The sequence below is a fragment of the Heterodontus francisci genome, chromosome 9 (assembly GCF_036365525.1).
Source record: "Heterodontus francisci isolate sHetFra1 chromosome 9, sHetFra1.hap1, whole genome shotgun sequence".
NCBI classification, from domain to species: Eukaryota; Metazoa; Chordata; class Chondrichthyes; order Heterodontiformes; family Heterodontidae; genus Heterodontus; species Heterodontus francisci.
In genome coordinates, this window is record NC_090379.1 from 118,817,762 (window position 1) to 118,833,959 (window position 16,198).

The following is a 16,198-nucleotide window of genomic DNA, read 5'->3' on the forward strand; positions in this document are numbered from 1 at the left end:
TTTTTTGCCAGTTTTCAAAGTTAAAACTGCAACATTGAATCTCATGTTCTCTCTCTCTGGCTGTTGCTTGCCAACCAGAATGGACCCAGGCTCACTTAGCCTATGGAACTTGCTGCCTTAAAGATCCACTGATCTTTTACAGTCTTAAAGGTGCACTGCAATATTTCTGAGGAGAGAAAAGAGATAACAGGACCGTGACCATGGTTAGTTTGGCTCTGCATGTGAGCATTTAAATTTTTTTTCTGATTACTGATACACAAGATTGGACAAGCTTGCTTAATTCATATATCTTTCAGCTTTATCCTTAGCTATTTCAATACCACAAACTATTGTTTACACCTCAAGTGAGCACCTCCAGCAGAAATCACATGGCCATTCTTGATCCGTGTGAACTGATTTTTCACCTCTCTTGGGACAAGAGCCCATTATTTGCATATGTAAAGAGCCTAATGTTTGGCTCGGGCATAGGTAAAGGATGGCTTGTTCATCTTTACCCAATGTGGTGGGTGACACACTTCTGGCTGTCATTGCACGTACATTTGCTGCCTGCAATATTGAGGACTTAGTAGTCCAAACATTGTCTGAGGAACTAATTCTGCATGGACCCAAGCCAGCACCTTTAATTATAATGGAGCAACTTGCACATGCAGTGCATTCAGCCTCAAAAATGTGAGTAGAAAATATGCTGTACTTTGCACAACGAAACATGCTCATGACATTATTGAAAGTTTAGAAGATCCATTTTTGTTTTTTTTTAAAGATTAAAAAAAAATCATTCACAGGACATGGGGTGCCACTGGCAAGGCCAGCATTTGTTGCCCATCCCCAATTGCCCTTGAGAAGGTGATGGTGAGCTGCCTCTTGAACCGCTGCAGTCCACGAGAATTATAGTTTATCATAGCTGTCGTGATACAACGGAGTGACTTGCAAGGCCAGTTCAGAGGATAGTATCAACCACATTGCTGGGGGTTTAGAGTCACGTATAGGCCAGATGGGATAAGGACAGGAGGTTATCTTCCTTGAAGGAAAGTGAACTAGTTGTTTTTTTTTTTACAACAATGCAGTAGTTTCATGAGCACCATTCAGACTTAATTAAATGCACCCCAACCGCCATGGCGGATTTAAACTCACATCTGATTATTAGTTTGGTCTTATATTTATATAGTGACTTTCATGAACTCAGAACATTTCATAGCACTTTACAATGAAGTACTTTTGAAGCGTAATGCAGGAATCATGGCAGTTAATAGACATAGTAAGCTCCCACAAACAGCAATGTAATAGTGACCAAATAATCTGTATTTGTGATGTTGATTGAGAGACAAATATTGGTCAGGACACCTCTGATAACTCCTCCAGTCTTCTTCAAAATAGTGCAACAGGATCTTTTACATCTACTGAGAGTGCAGACACAGCTTTTGTTTGATGTCTCATCCAAAAGATGACATATCCAACAATGCAGCACTTCCACAGTACTGCACTGGAGTGTCAGCCTACATTATGTGTGTTGCAGCGGGACCTGAACCCACAACCTTCTGACTCATTGGGTGTGCTACTGACTAAGTCACAGCTAATACAGTGATCCTCTGGATTACTCGTCTAGCAACAACCACTATGCTAGCATACCTAATTTGTGATCAATTCTATTTGCCTACTGCAGATTATAGAATAAATCAGGATGGCACCTTCTGTCAACCTGTATTCAGCTCATTTCAACAGCTTTTACAATCCACTTTTGAAAAAACAAATTCTCCCAATTTAGCTTAAGCTGCTGTCTGCGAATACATTATATACCCTTTACTAAAAGCCTACATTTCAACTCAAACCGAGATAAAGGGTTAAAAATGCCATCTAAGTGTAGATAAGGCAGCTAAGACACATAACAAGCCTCTTACTTTGTCAAATAAAAACATCCAACACTCCAGCCATGACTCCCCATAATAGGTGTCAGAGCCATACACAGGACAGAAGGAGCCCATTCAGCCCATCGAGTCCCTGCCGGCTCTCTGTGGAGCAATCCAGTCAGTCCCACTCCCCACTCAATCACTAGCCCTGCAAGTCTTTTTTCCCTTCAAGGGCCCATTTAATTTCCTTTTGAAATCATTGTCACTCGTGGGCAGCAAGTTCCAGGTCATTATCACTTGCTGCACAAAAAAAAAGTGCTTCCTCACATTCCCCCTGCATCTCTTGCCCAAAACCTTCAATCTGTGCCCCCGAGTCCTTGTACCATTAGTTAATAGGAACAGTTTTTCCTTGTCCAACTTATCTAAGCCTGTCATAATCTTTTACGCCTCTATCAAAGCTCCCCTCAATCTCCTTTGCGCTAGGGAGAACAACTCCAACTTTTCCAATCTAACCTTGTAACTAAAATCCCCCATCCCCAGAACCATTGTGGTAAATCTCCTCTGCACCCTCTCAAGTCCCTCACATCCTTCCTAAGATGTGGTGGCCAGAACTGGACGCAATACTGTAGTTGGGACCTAAACAGAGCTTTATAAAGATTCAGCATAACTTCCCTGTTTTTGTACTCAATGCATCTATTTATGAAGCCCAAGATCCCATATGCTTTGCTAACCATGTTCTCAATATGTCCTGCCACCTTCAAAGATCAATGCACATCCATCCCAGGTCCCTCTGTTCCCGCACACAGAATTGCGCCATTAAGTCTTATTAAGTTTATTGCCTCATCTTTGGTCTTAATGTGCACTGTCTGTTCTTTGCACAACACTACGTATAGAGGGGGAGCTGGAGACTGGAAATTCATATTCAGGCAGAAACAGATGAATGCCCAACCCAGAATGAGTTACAACACCTACTGCTACAGTAACAGGTTTAAGGTGACCCTCGTTGTTTTTAATCTGCAAACAATCACATAAATTTCCAGTTTTATACAGAAGCAAACACAATAGAAATGCACTTTATCTTTGGTATGTTTACAGGTACACAGCTCCATTCGCAATTCCTCAGAAACTGAAGCAGTCCATGCTCATGTGCAGCAAGAAATGGACAAAATTCAGGCTTGGGCTGATGTGTGGCACGAATGTTGCTTGCCACTTATGTAGCAGGCAATGACCTTCTCCAACAAGAAAAACTCTAACCATTTCCCCATGATATTCAATGACATTACCATCACTGAATCCCCCACTATCAACACCCTGGGGTAACCATTGACCAGAAACCTAACTAGACAAGCCATATAAATACTGTGGCTACAAGAGCAGGTAAGAGGCTGGGAATTCTGTGGTGAATAACTCACCTCCTGACTCCCCAGAGCCTGTTCACCATCTACAAGGCACAAGTCAGGAGTGTGATGGAATACTCTCCACTTGCCTGGATGAGTGCAGCTCAACGCCATTTAGGACAAAGCAGCCCACTTGATCGGCACCCCATCTACTACCTTAAATCATTCACTCCCTCCACCACAAGATGCACTGTAGCTACTGGTCAAAAGCACCTCCCAAATCCCTGACCTCTACCACCTAGAAGAACAAGGGCAGCAGGTACATGGGAACGCCATCATCTGCAAGTTCCCCTCCAAGTCTCACACCATTCTGACATGGAATTATATTGCCATTCCTTCACAGTTGCTGGGTCAAAATCCTGGAACTCGCTCTCCAACAGTACTGTGGGTGTACTTGCACCACATGGACTGCAGTGGTTCAGGAAGGCGGCTCACCACCAGCTTCTTGAGGCCAGTAAATGCTGGCCTTGCCAGTGATTCCAACACAAGAAGAATGCTTTTTAAACTGAAATAGGAAAAAGTTAAGAAATTCTGCAGCTCTACTAAGCCAAGTATTTAAAAAACAAATCAACAAACACATTCATCATGATTCTGTCCTTGTTAAGTGAATTGTGTACAGAAATTCTACTATAACAGACTGCCCCTGGACTGTGATGTAGACAGAGAGAATAACCAGTTCTGCAAAGTTATTGTAACAAACTTTACAGTTTCCCAAATTTCCCCACTAGGATATCCTCATTAGTAGCTGAGGCAGCCAAACCACAAAGGTCCTAGGTTCTGTCTCTCAGCTGCAATCAGTCAGCTTTATGAACAAATGGGCGGCACAGTGGTTAGCACCGCAGCCTCACAGCTCCAGGGACCCGGGTTCAATTCTGGGTACCGCCTGTGCGGAGTTTGCAAGTTCTCCGTGACAGCGTGGGTTTTCGCCGGGTGCTCCGGTTTCCTCCTACCACCAAAGACTTGCAGGTAATAGGTAAATTGGCCATTGTAAATTGCCCCTAGTGTAGGTAGGTGGTAGGGAATATGGGATTACTGTAGGGTTAGTATAAAATGGGTGGTTCTTGGTCAGCACAGACTCGGTGGGCCGAAGGGCCTGTTTCAGTGCTGTATCTCTAAAAAAAATATATAAAAATAAATAAATAAATGAAAACGGCAGGCAGGAAAAGACCAGCTGGCCCATCAAGCCTGCCCTACAAGGGCACCAGAGTTAAGGATCACGGAAAAACACACAGCCAGGGTTCGTACACCTGATCACTATCCTAGGAGACTGCACCCTCCCACAAAATGTTCATCTGCAAAGTCAACAGGGACAGGATGGAACCTGCCAACTCATTGAAATTATGGCCGCTTGGCAGAAGGCACCAAATCATAACAAGAGGAGGAAAGAAAATTCATTATACTAGAAAGGGACTCCTAAAATTTTAAAGAAAACACAGGAATTAGTATAACTCACTCTTTGTCCAAAGGACAAGCCAATGTCTAATTTAGGAAGCATGTTCTAGTGTGTGAAAATAATGTACTTTTATTCCCTTCCCCAGCAAAAATGATGCACAGTTATTCAATTAGTAATGGCAGGGATTTTTTAAACAAACACCATGCTAACTGAACTCCCACTGGTATATGACAAGCAGATAAAGATATACCATGAAGACATACGGACTTTCATACAGGCTATCACGCTAACTTCAGGAATGCTGATATCACATACTAACAATTCATTTTGTACAAATTAGGGGCAACACTGTATAAAGAATTGTTCTGGGAATGAAATTCATAACAAATGCATTTCACTCACAGGAACATAATAAATAGGAGCAGGAGTAGAGCATATGGCCCATTGAACCTCCTCTGCCATTCAAAACGATCATGCTGATCTTCGGATTCAACTCCCCATTCCCGCCCGCTCGCCATAACCCTTGATTCCCTGAGAAACCAAAAAACTGCCTATCCCAGCCTTAAATGTATTCAATGAGAGAGCATCCACGACCCTCTGGGTAGAGAATTCCAAAGATTCACAACCGTTTACTGTACAGCCTTTACGGCACAGTGGTGCAGTGGTTAGCACCGCAGCCTCACAGCTCCAGCGACCCGGGTTCAATTCTGGGTACTGCCTGTGTGGAGTTTGCAAGTTCTCCCTGTGTCTGCGTGGGTTTTCTCCGGGTGCTCCGGTTTCCTCCCACAAGCCAAAAGATTTGCAGGTTGGTAGGTAAATTGGCCATTATAAATTGCCCCTAGTATAGGTAGGTGGCAGGGAAATATAGGGACAGGTGGGGATGTGGTAAGAATATGGGATTAGTGTAGGATTAGTATAAATGGGTGGTTGATGGTCGGCACAGACTTGGTGGGCCGAAGGGCCTGTTTCAGTGCTGTATCTCTAAACTAAACTTTGAGTAACTTCTCATCTCAGTCCTAAATGATCAGCCCCTTATCCTGAGACTGTGCCCCCGTGTTTTAGATTCCTTGATCAGTGGAAATAATCTCTGTCTACCATATCCAACCTCTTTAGAATCTTGTATGTTTCAATGAGATCACCTCACATTCTTCTAAACTCCAGAGAATACAGGACCAATTTACTTAGTCTATCATAACTCCCCCAGCCCAGGGACCAATCTAGCGAACCTTCGCTGCACTGCCTCCAATGCAAGTAAATCCTTTTTTAAATGTGAAGACCAAAACTGCATAGTATTCCAGACATGGTCTTACCAAAACCCTGTACAATTGTAGCAAAAGTTCCTTACTCCTGTACTCCAATGCCTTTGCAATGAAGGCCAACATGCCATTTGCTTTCCTAATTGCTTGTTGTACCTGCATGTTAACTTTCTGCGTTCCTTGTACAGGTAAACTGAACATAGACACTGACAAGTTTCACATATTTAAAAAAAAAAATTCTTCTTTTCTATTCTTACAACCAAAGCGCATAACTTCACACTTCCCTACATTATACTCCATCTGCTATCTTGTTGCCCACTCACTTACCCTGTCTACATCTCTTTGCAGCTTGTGTTCTCCCCACAGCTTACCTTTCCACCTACCTTTGTATCATCAGCAAACTTAGATACATTACTCGCTGTCTCTTCATTTAAGTCATTAATATACATTATAAATAGCTGAGGCCCCAGCACTGATCCTTGTGGCACTCCACTATTTACTGCCTGCCAACTTGAAAATGCCCCATTTATGCCCACTTGTTGCTGCTTGTCAATTAACCTTTTGTGTGGCACCTTATCGAATGCGTTTGTGAAATCCAGATATACTACATCTACTGGTTCCCCTTTATCTACCTTACGACTTACACCCTCAAAAAACTAATAACACTTGTAAAACAGGATTTCCCTTTAGTAAAACCATGTTGACTTGCTGTAATCATACTGTGCTTTCCCAAGTGCATTGTTAAGACTTCCTTAATAATAGATTTCAGCGTTTTCCAACAACTGATGTAAGGCTAACTAACCTGCGGGTCACTGTTTCTCTCTTCCTCTTTTCTTGAAAAGTGGTGTAACATTTGCCAATTTCCAATCTGATGGGACCATTCCCAAATCTAAGAAATTTTGGAAAATCATAGCTAACACATCCACTATCTCTGCAGCTCTCTCTTTTAGAATCCTAGGACATTGGCCTTCAGGTCCTGGAGATCTGTCAGATTTTAGTTCCTCAAGTTTCCCCAATACTTTATCTCTGCTGATATGAATTTCTTTAATTTCCTCACTGTTTTTAGCCCCTAGGTGGCTGCCTATTTCTGGTATGGAACTTGCGTCTTCTACTGTGAAGACGGACAATATTTGTTCAATGCCTCTGCTATTTCCTCATTCCCCATGATAATTTCTCATCTCTGCTTCCAAGGGACCAACATTTACTTGAGCTACTCTCTTCCTTTTTATATACCTAAAAAAGCTCTTACTATCTGTTTTATGTTACTGGCTAGCTTACTCTCAAATTCCATTTTTTTTCCTTTAACAACAACTTTTTGGTGGCTCTCTGCTGGTTTCTAAAACACTCCCAATCCTCAGACTTGCGAATCTTTTTTGCAACATTGTAAGCCTTTCCTTTTAATTTACTATCCTTAACTTCCTGAGTTATCCACGGATGGGTCTTGCTGGCTGAGTTTTTGTTTTTCCAAAGGAATGTATTTTTGTTGAACCTTCTCCACTCGTGTCTATGTAATTGGCTTTGTTTAAGTTTAAGATTCTTGTTTGTGATTGGAGCATGTCACTTTCAATGGTATTATGATTATTGTTTCCCAGTGCATCTTTTACTATGCCATTACTTATTAACCCTGCTTCATTACATATTACTAGATCTAAGATAGCTTTATCCCTAGTTGGCTCCACAATATATTGCTCCAAGAGACTGTCCCGAAAATATTCTACAAACTCATCTTCTAGACCACTCCTGCCAATTTCATTGTCCCAGTCTATATGAAGATTAAAGCCCCCCACAATTATTGCATTGCCTTTGTTACAAGCTCCAATAATTTACATAAAAGAAAAGTATTTAAAACATGACTACACTTTCTTCCCATTGATTATGAATGGGGGAAATTTATTCTCCGAAGTTACTTCATAAAAATAACAGATTCAAAAAAAAATCAATATTCGGGCACCACATCATATAAAATAATTTGTGACTAAAGAACTAAACCTTTTTGCAACGCCCTCACAAGAGACTGGCTCAGAAGCTGATGATCTTCCAGCCACATACCCATGACATCATTAATACCGCCTATTTTCACCTCCGTAACATCACACGACTCTGCTCCTTTTTAAAAAAAATTTGTTCATGGGATGTGGGCATCGCTGGCTAGGCCAGCATTTTATTATCCATCCCTAATTTCCCTCGAGAAGGTGGTGGTGAGCGGCCTTCTTGAACCGCTGCAGTCCTTGAGGTGTAGGTACACCAACAGGGCTGTTAGGAAGGAAATTCCAGGATTTTGTCACAGGGACAGTGAAGGAATGGCAATACAGTTCCAAGTCAGAAAGGTGTGCGCCTTGGAGGGGAACTTGGTGGTGTTCCCACGCATCTGCTGCCCTTATCCTTCTAGGTGGTAGAGATCGCAGGCTGAGAAGATGCTGTCTAAGGAGCCTTGGTGAGTAGCTGCAATGCTCCGTGGCTCACCCCTCCCTATCTCTAATCTCCTCCAACCTCACAACCCTCTGGGATATCTGAACTCATCTAATTCTAGCCTCTTGTGCATCTTTGATTTAGCTGCCTAGGCCTGAAGCTCTGAAGCTTTCCTTCTTTAAAAAAACTCCTTAAAACCTACCTTTTTGATCATCAGCCCAATTAATTCCTTACATGGCTCAGTGGCATACCTTGTTTTATAATGCTCCTATGAATGCCTTAGGATATCTTATTGCATTGAAGTTGCTGTTGTGGTGTGGGGGCATCTCTGCATGCCCAGTTCGACTTTTTCCTGCAACCTATGGCTCAAGCAAACTGTGTGCTGTAAACTGGTGAAAGTGCAAGCTGGTAAAAGGGAATCTGGGGCCTTAATAAACAATGGGACTAACAGTCTATCTGCTTAGCCACTGAGATTTAAGATTGAGAAAGAAAGAGAAAGGAACAGGAAAGAGAGTGTATTAGAGCCAAATTAGGTACAGAAAGAGAAATGAAGAAAGATCGGATTGAGAGAGGGGGAAAGACATGGATTAAGATTTAAAATTTAACTACAAAGGTTACAAATCTCTACCGACAATTTATTACCTGTAAGAATGAGATTCCATAGTTTCAACTGTTCCCTCTCAGAGACTCCAAGTGCTTGATTGGCATTGTAGGAAAATAAATCTCATCATTAGAAGAGCCCTTATGCTGTTAAGTACCAGCCCTAACTTTAAGCTGCGAGTTTAATTGGTAATTACAAAGTGCAAATGCAGCAATTTCTTCTAACTCAAGGGGAGATTGAGGACGAGCTACTGGTTTCGAAAGGCTTACAAATTACTGAATAAATAATGAGGTATGCCATTAAACTCAACATTACTTACCAGCAAATTCCTTTACTCGTACACATCCAATTATCAATTGCTCAGTTAGTATTTTAAAAAGTGGGAATCGTTTATTTCAATGATCTATCTACACAATGATCTATTCGGGCGGCACAGTGGCTAGCACCGCAGCCTCACAGCTCCAGCGACCCGCGTTCGATTCTGGGTACTGCCTGTGCGGAGTTTGCACGTTCTCCCTGTGACCGCATGGGTTTTCGCCGGGTGCTCCGGTTTCCTCCCACAGCCAAAAACTTGCAGGTTGATAGATAAATTGGCCATTGTAAATTGCCCCTAGTGTAGGTAGATGGTAGGAGAATGGTGGTGATGTGGCAGGAAATATGGGATTAATGTAGGATTAGTATAAATGGGTGGTTGTTGGTCGGCACAGACTCGGTGGGCTGAAGGGCCTGTTTCAGTGCTGTATCTCTAAATAAAATAAATACATCCATTAACCTTATCAGTGATATTCAAAATTATGAATTTGTATTTCAGAAACTTGACACTGCTGCATTCAGCTTGCATTTATACAGTGCCTTTGGCATAGTAAATTGTCCCAAGGTACTTAACTGGAGCGCAAACCAGCCACATAAGGAGATACCAGGACAAGTAATCACAACTTGGACAGAAGTCGGTTTTAAGGAGCATCTTAAAGGAAGAGAGGGGTAGAGAGGCGGACAGGCGTTGGGAGGGAATTCCAGAACTTAGGGCCTAGATAGCTGAAGGTGCAGCCACCAATGGTGGAAAGATTGAAGTCAGGGATGTGTAAGAGGCCAGAACTGTAGCTATCTTGGAAGGTTGTGGGGCTAGAGATTACAGAGATAGAGAGCGGTGAGGCCATGGAGCAATTTGAAAACAAGGATGAGAATTTTAAGATCAAGATGTTGCTTGACTGAAAGCCAATCCAAGTCAGCAAACCCAGAGATGACGGCTAAATGGAACTTGGTTCAAGTTAGGACAAGGGCAGCAGAGATTTGGATGACCTCAAGTTTACAAAGGGTGCAAGGTGCGAGGCCAACTGCAACACGTCGAATCTGGAGGTAACAGAAGCCTGGGTGAGAGTTTCAGCAGCAGATGAGCGGAGGCAGGAGCAGAGATAGGTGATATTATGGAAGTGAGAAAAGGTGGTCTTAATGATGGTGTGGACGTGTGGTCAGAGGTTCAGTTCAGACTCAGATAGGATGGTGGGTTTGTGAACAGCCTGGGGTGGCACAGTGGTTAGCACTGCAGCCTCACAGCTCCAGCGACCCGGGTTCAACTCTGGGTACTGCCTGTGTGGAGTTTGCAAGTTCTCCCTGTGTTTGCGTGGGTTTTCTCCGGGTGCTCCGGTTTCCTCCCACATGCCAAAGACTTGCAGGTTGATAGGTAAATTGGCCATTATAAATTGCCCCTAGTATAGGTAGGTGGTAGGTAAATATAGGGACAGGTGGGGATGTGGTAGGAATATGGGATTAGTGTAGGATTAGTATAAATGGGTGGTTGATGGTCAGCACAGACTCGGTGGGCCGAAGGGCCTGTTTCAGTGCTGTATCTCTAAAGTAAAGTAAAGGGATGAAATGGAGAGCTAGAAAATGGAGTGCATGTATTAATGCACAAAGCAATAAAGAAGTAATGCAATAATAGTAAAATACTAATATTAAACACCTCAGGGCACACGCTACGATACTGTGGGCGATTGCCAATATTCATTAGAATATTCTGCCTGCAACAAAAATACACGATCACATCAAAAGAATAAACTATAGCACTCAGTCGTGTGTGGTTTAAAATATCTCAAGCTGCTTCCAACACATATAAATGATCACCATTGAGTGTTCTGAAGCAATAACAGCAATAATGAAACTTCACTCAGGTGCTTCTTGATTCAGTTTTTAACTGGAAACGGTACAAGCAACATTTGAAAGTGATGCTCCCTTTACTAAAACTAATGCAAGAGAAACTGATGAAGAGCAGTGACCCCATCTGAAAGGCAACTTTAGAACTCTTGAATGCAGAGTTAACATATCTCAAGATGACACTGGCCTTATACAGATGGTGAATGGAATATCAGATTTTGCACCACTTCAAAGTTCACAAGAAAATATGATAGGAGTCCATTCAAAGTCACTTTCTAAAAGTACACGTCAGCTTAACAGTGGGAGAAACACCACAGCTAGTGTGTTGTAAAAGCTGATACATTATCTGGGAGATCCTACCTCACACGAACATTCCTGTTATAAATCAAAATAAAAAGAAAGTTTCCACCTGTGCAGCTATTTGCAAAGAAAAACAATAAAATTTCTTTTTCAGAAGATAACAGTACACAGCAGCACAGGAGAACAAACATTCGTCTGCAGGTGAACACCACTTGCTCCCTCCCAGATACATTCAGATGCTGAGACAGAAGCTGGCTGCAGCAAACTGCAGGAGTCAGCAGCAGCAGCCGCCCTTAAATCAGCTGAGGACACACACTCACCCAACCCACTCAGCACACACCCACCTCCCAGCACTGCAGAGCGCATGTGCCCACAGCCGCACCAGCACACCCACAGCTCAGCCCATTGCCTGCAGCACCCCCAGCACACACACACACCAACCCACAGCTCGGCCCAGCACACACCCACGGCCATGCACCCACAGCTCCGCCCAGCACGTGACCACAGCCCCGCCCCCCACACCGCAGTCCAACACGCACCTGCAGCAACCCCACCAGCTCAGTCCAACACGCACCAGCAGAATACCCACCAGCGCAGTCCAATACGCACCCGCAGCAACCCCACCAGCGCAGTCCAATTCGCACCCGCAGCAACCCCACCATCTCAGTCCAACACGCACCCGCAGCAACCCCACCAGCGCAGTCCAACACGCACCCGCAGCAACCCCACAATCTCAGCCCAACACGCACCCGCAGCAACCCCACCAGCTCAGTCCAACACGCACCCGCAGCAACCCCACAATCTCAGCCCAACACGCACCCGCAGCAACCCCACCAGCTCAGTCCAACACGCACCCGCAGCAACTCCACCAGCTCAGTCCAACACGCACCCGCAGCAACTCCACCAGCTCAGTCCAACACGCACCCGCAGCAACTCCACCAGCTCAATCCAACACGCACCCGCAGCAACCCCACCAGCTCAATCCAACACGCACCCGCAGCAACCCCACAATCTCAGTCCAACACGCACCCGCAGCAACCCCACCAGCTCAATCCAACACGCACCCGCAGCAACCCCACAATCTCAGTCCAACACGCACCCGCAGCAACCCCACAATCTCAGTCCAACACGCACCCGCAGCAACCCCACAATCTCAGTCCAACACGCACCCGCAGCAACCCCACAATCTCAGTCCAACACGCACCCGCAGCAACCCCACAATCTCAGTCCAACACGCACCCGCAGCAACCCCACAATCTCAGTCCAACACGCACCCGCAGCAACCCCACAATCTCAGTCCAACACGCACCCGCAGCAACCCCACAATCTCAGTCCAACACGCACCCGCAGCAACCCCACAATCTCAGTCCAACACGCACCCGCAGCAACCCCACAATCTCAGTCCAACACGCACCCGCAGCAACCCCACAATCTCAGTCCAACACGCACCCGCAGCAACCCCACAATCTCAGTCCAACACGCACCCGCAGCAACCCCACCAGCTCAGTCCAACACGCACCCGCAGCAACCTCACAATCTCAGTCCAACACGCACCCGCAGCAACCCCACAATCTCAGTCCAACACGCACCCGCAGCAACCCCACCAGCGCAGTCCAACACGCACCCGCAGCAACCTCACAATCACAGTCCAACACGCACCCGCAGCAACCCCACAATCTCAGTCCAACACGCACCCGCAGCAACCCCACAATCTCAGTCCAACACGCACCCGCAGCAACCCCACCAGCTCAGTCCAACACGCACCCGCAGCAACCTCACAATCTCAGTCCAACACGCACCCGCAGCAACCCCACCAGCTCAGTCCAACACGCACCCGCAGCAACCCCACCAGCTCAGTCCAACACGCACCCGCAGCAACCCCACCAGCTCAGTCCAACACGCACCCGCAGCAACCCCACCAGCGCAGTCCAACACGCACCCGCAGCAACCCCACCAGCTCAGTCCAACACGCACCCGCAGCAACCTCACAATCTCAGTCCAACACGCACCCGAAGCAACCCCACCAGCTCAGTCCAACACGCACCCGCAGCAACCCCACCAGCTCAGTCCAACACGCACCCGCAGCAACCCCACCAGCTCAGTCCAACACGCACCCGCAGCAACCCCACCAACTCAGTCCAACACGCACCCGCAGCAACCCCACCAGCTCAGTCCAACACGCACCCGCAGCAACCCCACCAGCTCAGTCCAACACGCACCCGCAACAACCCCACAGCTCAGCCCAGCATGCATCCGCAACCCCACCAGCTCAGCCCAGCACGCACCTGAAGTCAGCCGCACAGCTCAGCCCAGCAGGCACCCCAATCCCTCCACAGCTCAGCCCAGCAGGCACCCCAATCCCTCCACAGCTCCGCCCAGCAGGCAGCCCAATCCCTCCACAGCTCCGCCCAGCAGGCACCCACAGCCCCCATCCCCCACAGTTCAGTCCAACACACACCTGCAGCCCCCCTCCTCAGCTCAGCCCAGCACGCACCTGAAGCCAGCCGCACAGTTCAGCCCAGCAGGCACCCCAATCCCTCCACAGCTCAGCCCAGCAAGCACCCACAGCCCCCATCTCCCACAATTCAGCCCAGCACGCACCCGCAGCATCCCCACAGCTCAGCGCACCCGCAACACCCCCACAGCTCAGCCCAGCACGCACCCGCAGCATCCCCACAGCTCAGCCCAGCGCTCACCCGCAGCATCCCCACAGCTCAGCCCAGCGCTCACCCGCAGCATCCCCACAGCTCAGCCCAGCGCGCACCCGCAACACCCCCACAGCTCAGCCCAGCACGCACCCGCAGCATCCCCACAGCTCAGCCCAGCGCTCACCCGCAGCATCCCCACAGCTCAGCCCAGCGCTCACCCGCAGCATCCCCACTCCCCACCAGCTCAACCCAACTTCAGCTTCAGCACTGAAGGTTGAACTGTATCAAGTGGCATCGGATCTGGGACAAGAGGTGATGCAGAGAGCCGTCCCTTCTCATTGCGGAGAAACAGCTCAGCGGTCACTTCGGGCCATCCCTCGAACCAAACGTCAGCGCGGAAGAATGCACTGCCCGGCCGCAGGCTGACAGCTCAGCCCCTTCCCCCAGGACACAGACAGCAGCTCGGCAGAGCAACTGTCCACAAGCTCCGGCTAAATCCTAGAACACATCCACAGTACAAACCGGAGAGCAAACTGGAAACCAAGAGTTGTCCTCAGCTTTCCAGTGCTGTCCGTCTATTCCCCGCTACTGCTGCCCCGGTGTTGCCCCACTGCTGCCCCACTGTTGCCCGGATGTACCCCGCTGCTCTGCCACCCACTCTCTACACCATTCGCTTACTCACGATTTGAGAGGATTCTGAATGACAGTCGCCATTTTGCTACAATGTAACAGAGTCTCCCACTAAACGTTCTTAGAACGCCCCGTCGGCCAATCGCTGCACACACCCCAACCTGAGGGGCGGGGCTGGCGTTCTGATTGGTTAGCTGTGTACTACTCGCCCCACCCACTCTCCATCTGGATTGCTGGACCAGGGGAGCTCGGCTCTGCACCCAGTAGCCCTGTAAGCTTATTTCCCGCAAGCGCCTATCCAATTCCCTTTTGAAAGGGTCACTGACCTGAAACGTGAACTCTGCTTCTCTCTCCACAGATGCTGCCAGACCTGCTGAGTATTTCCAGCATTTCTTGTTTTTATTTCAGATTTCCAGCATCAGCAGTATTTTGCTTTTATTTCCCTTTTGAATCAATCATCGTCTCCACTTCCATCACCCTGGTAGGCAGTGAGTGCCGGGTCATTACTATTCACTGAGTAAAAAGTTCTTCCTGAAATCCCTCTTGTATCTCTTGCCCAAAATCTACAATCTGTGTACCGTAGTCCTTATACTCCCGTAGTGGGAGTAGTTTTTCTTTGTCCACCTTATCCAAGCCTGGCATAATCACGTACTTTTGGGCCTCCTTATCTCGAGAGACAATGGATACGCGCCTGGAGGTGGTCAGTGGTTTGTGAAGCAGCGCCTGGAGTGGCTATAAAGGCCAATTCTGGAGTGACAGGCTCTTCCACAGGTGCTGCAGAGAAATTTGTTTGTCGGGGCTGTTGCACAGTTGGCTCTCCCCTTGCGCCTCTGTCTTTTTTCCTGCCAACTACTAAGTCTCTTCGACTCGCCACAATTTAGCCCTGTCTTTATAGATGCCTGCCAGCTCTGGCGAATGCTGGCAACTGACTCCTACGACTTGTGATCAATGTCACACGATTTCATGTCGCGTTTGCAGACGTCTTTATAGCGGAGACATGGACGGCCGGTGGGTCTGATACCAGTGGCGAGCTCGCTGTACAATGTGTCTTTGGGGATCCTGCCATCTTCCATGCGGCTCACATGGCCAAGCCATCTCAAGCGCCGCTGACTCAGTAGTGTGTATAAGCTGGGGGTGTTGGCCGCTTCAAGGACTTCTGTGTTGGAGATATAGTCCTGCCACCTGATGCCAAGTATTCTCCGAAGGCAGCGAAGATGGAATGAATTGAGACGTCGCTCTTGGCTGGCATACGTTGTCCAGGCCTCGCTGCCATAGAGCAAGGTACTGAGGACACAGGCCTGATACACTCGGACTTTTGTGTTCCGTGTCAGTGTGCCATTTTCCCACACTCTCTTGGCCAGTCTGGACATAGCAGTGGAAGCCTTACCCATGCGCTTGTTGATTTCTGCATCTAGAGACAGGTTACTGGTGATAGTTGAGCCTAGGTAGGTGAACTCTCGAACCACTTCCAGAGCGTGGTCGCCAATATTGATGGATGGAGCATTTCTGACATCCTGCCCCATGATGTTCGTTTTCTTGAGGCTGATGGTGAGGCCAAATTCATTGCAG

The 16,198-nt window shown here is 47.1% G+C and overlaps 1 protein-coding gene across 1 annotated transcript in view; it reads right to left on the reverse strand.

The window, feature by feature from the left end:
* Positions 1-14,756, reverse strand: part of dpf3 (double PHD fingers 3) — a 137,349-nt gene extending 122,593 nt beyond the window's left edge. The window contains exon 1 of the mRNA XM_068039790.1: positions 14,682-14,756. Within this exon, the coding sequence (XP_067895891.1) occupies positions 14,682-14,713 (32 nt within the window). The 5' untranslated portion in view covers positions 14,714-14,756. The remainder of the gene's footprint in view (positions 1-14,681) is intronic.
* Positions 14,757-16,198: the final 1,442 nt, after the last annotated feature.